The 6,495-nt window shown below is 45.3% G+C and overlaps 1 protein-coding gene across 15 annotated transcripts in view; it reads right to left on the reverse strand.

Moving 5' to 3' along the window:
• Nucleotides 1-3,945, reverse strand: part of LOC139415270 (gephyrin b) — a 121,782-nt gene extending 117,837 nt beyond the window's left edge. For all 15 annotated transcript variants that reach the window (XM_071163262.1, XM_071163256.1, XM_071163254.1 and 12 more), the window contains exon 1: nucleotides 3,853-3,945. In XM_071163262.1, the coding sequence (XP_071019363.1) occupies nucleotides 3,853-3,916 (64 nt within the window). In that variant the 5' untranslated portion in view covers nucleotides 3,917-3,945. The remainder of the gene's footprint in view (nucleotides 1-3,852) is intronic.
• Between the last annotated feature and the right edge of the window lie 2,550 nt (nucleotides 3,946-6,495).

Here is a 6,495-nt window from a genome sequence, read left to right on the forward strand (position 1 = left end):
CTTTAAGAGGGGAAATCCCACAGAGCCTGCCTGCCTTCTCCCTCCCCACCTGCCCTTACCAGTCCCCCTTCTCTCCTTCTCTCCCTCCTTCCCTCCCTCCATCTCCCTCTAGACTGCCGTGGAGAAATCATAATGAAGAATCACATTAGACCACAAACGGACAGTAACACACGAATAAAGGCCGTCCAAAAATATTAAAAAATACAACTCTATTTCACCGTTTGCGAGCGACACTAAATATTGGGGCGTCTGGTGTCGATTCATGTCTTTCTGACATGTAAGTTTGGAGCTGAAGCGCCGCCCACACATCTCTCTCTCTCACTCTCTCTGAGCTTCTATCAGTTGCTACAGCTGAGGGAAAAAATTAGTGAAGAAAAGAGAGCGAGAGATGGAGAATGTGTGTTGTCTGCCGCAGAGAGGAGATTTCCGACCCAGGCCTCGTTCCCATTGGCAGGTTGCTACTGAGTGCATACTGTCCATGTCTGTCTATTCAACAGCATGTGTGTGTGTGTGTGTGTGTGTGTGTGTGTGTGTGTGTGTGTGTGTGTGTGTGTGTGTGTCTGTCAACGTGTGTGTATGTTTCTGTCAATTTGTGAGTATGTGTGTATCTGTGTGTGTGTGTGTGTGTGTGTGTGTGTGTGTGTGTGTGTGTGTGTGTGTGTGTGTGTGTGTGTGTGTGTGTGTGTGTGTGTGTGTGTATGTGTGTGTGTGTGTGTCTGTCTGTCTGTATGTCTGTCTGTCTGTCTGTCTGTCTGTCTGTCTGTGTATATATCTGTCAATTTGTATGTGTGTATGTGAGTATGTGTGATTTAAAGCCATTGAATGGATTTTGCACTGAGCTGTTTCACTGTGTTCATGGGATGTATGCGTACAGTAGCTATATTTGGGACCAGGGTTTTTGTTTCAACCAGAGCTCACTGTTAGTGCACAAAGACAGAGAGAACATACACATGCATGCGGATGAACAAACACACACACACACTCACTCATGCACACACACACACACACACACACACACGCACACAGTTGTGTGAAGCCGGGTGTGTGTAATACATCTAACGTGACAGAGTCTGGCCCATGCTTGCTACGTCAGAACACAGAGGTCCAGAGAACACACACTCTCTGCATGGTGTATCCATCTCCCCCTAGCAGCACCACAACACAGTGAGGTCACACAGGCTGTTGGGGAGCTGTATTATGTGTTTGTGTGTGTGTGTGTCATTAGGAAGGTGGAGGGAGACACACAAACACACAGGACAGGAGGACGGTTAGCTAGGAGAGCGTGTTAGAGAATGGTGTTGTCCACACCCTCCGGCAGGCCCAGATAGAGACACAATTAAAACAACACACACACACACACGCACACACACGCACACACACACACACACACACACACACACACACACACACACACACACACACACTCTCGATACACATTGAAACATATGCAAAGAGGCAAAAAACCCATCACAGCATGAGAAGTGTTTTAATGCTCACATTTGTAGGGTTACATATTTGACAGGTGTCAGTCATTCATGTTAGTTCACCCTAATCATTTTTTCCCTTGAGATTTTACACAAACAAATCGTTGCATGCATTTCCACACATCCTTACTGTACACCTTAATGTGTGTAATGTATATCCAAAGGCAACCTAGAGCAAATACCTGACGATCGGTCCAAACAAACCCCCATAGAGGTTTGAGATATGCACCCCTCCATCCCTCCTTTGGCCGGCTTGAGCCATGTCCTCCCCGGCTATCGTTTGCATAGAGTGCGCAGATCTACATTCTTAATCCTACTTCTACATTGAATAAACCATTATACATTGTACCTATACAGCCTTTAGATTCCTAAGTCTATATATATATCTAAAGACACCATCATAGAGGTTTGAGATCAACTTCACTCCAACCCTCCATCCCTGGCCTGAGCAGTGGCCAGCCAGTTATATCCCCCTTCTCCCCTGCTCTCCCCTGGGCCCTGCTGTCACCACATCACCTGTCAGGCCACTGATGAAGGAGGAGGAGGGTCAACTAATCTAATCCCCCCGTGGCTATGGAGAAGGGGTGGAGGGTTGACCCCTGACCTTCTCATGAGGCCAGATGGGGAGATGGAGGGGGGGGGGGGGGGCATTAGAATGCTGAGCACAGAGCTGCGTGGTGCAGCAGGACTAACGATGGCACTATTATAGATTATAGATGGCACTGTGTGGTTAGTGTGGTGTTATAGACATAGACTAAATATATTTTGGACATAGATTCAGAACAACTAAATATACAGTGAAGGTTTCATATGTCTGCATGGTCATTGTTTTTTTAAACCTCAGAAAACGGGTATTGAATTCCCAACATACCTCCCCATTCCAACCAACCCCAAGAGAGAAAGAAAAAAGGAACAGAAATGCAAATAAGAAGTGGGTTGCGTTTCTGCGTCGCCGAAATCAGCATATATTTGCAGGAAAAGTCAGCATAGCACCTCAAAATCAAACTAGCAATCTGTCACCACACTGGTTGGGGGGAGAAGAGGATTCGAGGGACTAACGCTACATACATAGAACCGGCTCTGTTTCGGTTGACATTATGCCTGAATGCTTATCAACGTGGTGAAACTCGCTTTCTGGCAGTGTATTTACCATCCCACTCATTTGTGACTGACGCTGTTTCAGCACCACGGACAGCGCTGAAGCCCTCACTAGCGCTCCCTCCTTCTCTCTCTACGCGTGAGGGGAGGAGGAGGAGGGGAGGGGGGAGGGGGGGGCGGGGTTTCCCTAGCAGATTTCAGGATCTAGTCATTCCTCCATTGCTACACAATACCATCTTCCAACCGGATTTACCATAAGGGAGGATGTCATAGGCGATCACGAATACATGGCGTTCATGATGAATTGAATCATCCAGCCCCCTCCATTACTCGTTTTCTCATCCGACACTTTCCCCAATTCAACAGCATCGCTACAGCAGCGGCAAGCCTGTATTTGTCAATATTAACCGTCGCTGGTTACATGTATCTTTCATTTGCTTTCCTCTCATGACACCGCACGACTATTCGCCTTGTTCAACATCACAGTTCTGAATAAGAAATATGACAAAGCAAACATACCTAAAAACACATAGAAATAGCCATTTCCAATGTCTTGTGTATAACTGTTTGAAGCCTTTATATCGTTTTCCGATCGGTAGCCTAAGTCGACTCGTATTCTGCTCACGAAACCAGCAGAGCCTCAGTCACGTTAACCAGCCGCTTCAATTAGCGATGTCATTCACAAATCAGTCACATATCATTCATTGCGCCTGCTTTGCCATGTATTCCGCAATTAACACGGGCATTTCTGTGCGCTTAAATACATAAACTTATCATCAGCAACTGTCATGGGCTACATTTGGAGAAATGCTGTGGCCAACCGCGTGTCAATAACGAAAAACATACAGCGCAAGCATGTTTAGCTCCGCACACCGTCAGCTGTCATTTTCAGATCTGACAAGCAGAAGCAGATACGGGCTATGAATAATTCAACACACAAAACTGAGCCCCTCACCGAGAAAAACCGCCTCGCGAACGCCATGGCAACGAATGATACCGAACAGGTTTGTATGAATGTAGGATACATTGTCATCTTCCATCGCATGCAAGGATGTTAGTCCTGTGAAAATAAGGGGGCTTCAAGGCGCAAGGCGCTGACCAGCCGCGGAGAACTGCAAAATCAGCCAGAGATGGAGGGAGCCGACACGCAAAATCAACCGTCATGTAGCCCATGAGACGCCCGCGAGAGGCACCCCAACGGACAGTCAACTGACATGAATTCACATTGTCACAGAGAAATATGAATCACTCAATGCAATTTTGCATTTACCTGTCAAGACTCCGACACGGATTTGGTGGTCGTGGTTTGTTAAAATCATCCCGTCTGACGCCATGTTCAGCAGCGCTGTCGCCCGCACTGAGAACTCACGGCAGGGCCAAGAGCCGATCACATCGAACTTAGGGGGAGGGTATGAGGAGGAGGAGGATGAGGAGACGGAGGGAGGGAGGGAATGAGGAAGAAGAGCAGAGCTAGGCGAGAGAAGTGGAGAGCCGAGCGATTAAGACACCTAGATAGCTGGCCGTGCGCGGCAGAATGCGGGGGCCGTTTAAACCGCACACATCACTCAGCTGGCCGTCTGCCATGGTAGTAGTGTGGATTCCAGATTCATTCTTTTGGAGACCACTATTGATTTCTCTATGAAGACTCAGAGAAACAGATAGGCTTTAAGCAATGCGTCGGTAATGCCACTCCAATTTTCCCACGTCATATGCTTGGTGTCACACCGTCTATGGATCATAGTATATTGGGTGATGAATAGGCACTTTTAGTCTACGAGGTGTTTGGGCATTATGCCCGCTTCGTATGAAATAGTAACGACCAGGAGGACTAGGTAGGCCTACTGCGTTTCCATCCTCAGAAGCTCAAGAGAAGATCACAGTCTGACCTGTAAAAATGCAACTGCATCCCGAGGCAAAAACCTCGCTTCTATTTTTAGTCTGACTGCACGCTTCCGTGGTGTATAATTCCCCTTGGTTTTTTTTATGGGGGAAAAAACGGCCAATCCTTCCGCTTCTGTTAGGATTTGATCAATACATGATTCATGAACACACCTAGCCTATATGAGTATGGGGACTATGGACTATGGTGTGTACCGCGCACCATGGCGGGAACTGGGTCAACTATTCAAGCCTGACCGCTCACTCACTTCAAAAACGTCAAGTCAGTCGTGTCTGGAATGAGTCCCCGGCGCACGCGACAAACTGAATGGAGACCTTGACAACATTTTACTTACACATCCATGTATTTTATTAATCAGTGTGATTTTAGGTGAGGGTGACAGTTCACACGCCCAGAATCACACATCCTAGTGATGACCCTCCCAACATCCAACATCCAATGCTGAAGTCCATGGGCTTTGGAAAGATCTGCCCTGGCCTTGATTTTAACTCCACAGATGTGGTTTCTCCGTCCGGATTAGACCAAATATCAACTCATTATAGAAGTCTGTATGGTTCAGATTTGGTCCAGTCTCTTGCCTCTACTGTGGCCCAATGTAAGATAGATTTCTATGCCTTGTTCAGATTTGGTACAGTACAGTAATGTACAGTAAAGTAGAGTGAGTATAATTTACTATATTGTACTTTACTGTACTAAACTTCTACTGAACTAAACTGGACTTTACTGTACTGAACTAAACTCTACTGTGCTCTACTGTACTGTACGGTGCTCTACTGTACTGCACGGTGCTCTACTGTACTGTACGGTGCTTTACTGTACTGTGCTGTCCAAACTTGTAAAACAGATGTCTATGAAGGCTTCAGATTTAGTCCGTCCAAATTAGGTATGGTTTGGGGCTGGAGCTCATTCAAATAATACCCATTGTGCTTGGCAAGTGTTAATTTTTTTAAATTGACATTTTAGGCGTTTGTCACGCCCTGACCGTAGATTGCTTTGTATGTTTCTATTTTTGTTTGGTCAGGGTGTGATTTGGGTGGGCATTCTATGTTTGTATGTCTAGGTTTTTGTATTTCTATGTTTCGGCCGGGTATGGTTCTCAATCAGGGACAGCTGTCTATCGTTGTCTCTGATTGGGAATCATACTTAGGTAGCCTGTTTTTCCACTTTTAGGCGTGGGTAGTTGTATTTCTGTTTAGTGTTTGGTTCACCTTGCAGGACTGTTTCGGGTTTTCCCTTTTGTCATTTTTGTATTCAGTGTTCAGTTCCTTAAAATAAAGATGAACACGTATCCCTCTGCATTTTGGTCTGACGATTCCTCTTCTTCCGATGAAAGCCGTTACAGGCTTTTAGCATGACACTCTTATCCAGTTACTGGGAACTCTATTGTAGTTAGTGTTTTCTTAATTTTCTTCGTCTGACCACTGCCAGTTCTTAAGCTTTGGAAAAAGCTAACATAAATACATGTGACAGATGGGAGCAATAATAAATATTCCGTACTGCAATCTTCAGTTATTTCCATTTTCCACAAAAAATATGATTTAAAATGTTGAATGTGATATAATGCTTTCTTCACTGACATGTACAGGTAACTGGCAAGATAAAGCAAACACCAACATATTGTCTGAGGGTGTTGGGCCACCACGACCCACCAGAACAGCTTCAGTGTTCACACACACACACACACACACACACACACACACACACACACGTAACTAACTCAGGATCCACACCCGTGTGAAAGCACCTTCAATATACTTTGTGTCCCTCTTTTATTTGGGCAGTTACCTGTAGATATAGGTGAATGTATGTAGAGCTGACCTTTGGCAACATCATTTTCAACGTTCATTACAAATAGTTTCAAGGAAAGTACTTATTTTCAACATCTGGAAAGAACTTATTTTCAACACTCGTTCAGAGCTGAAAATGAACCTGATTTCAAAGTAATTTTGCTCCCTGGGATATTTATTAAAAGGTTAAAAGAGCAATAAATCATCCGTTGCTAGATACATTTCT

Source organism: Oncorhynchus clarkii, chromosome 8 (genome assembly GCF_045791955.1).
Source record: "Oncorhynchus clarkii lewisi isolate Uvic-CL-2024 chromosome 8, UVic_Ocla_1.0, whole genome shotgun sequence".
NCBI lineage: Eukaryota > Metazoa > Chordata > Actinopteri > Salmoniformes > Salmonidae > Oncorhynchus > Oncorhynchus clarkii.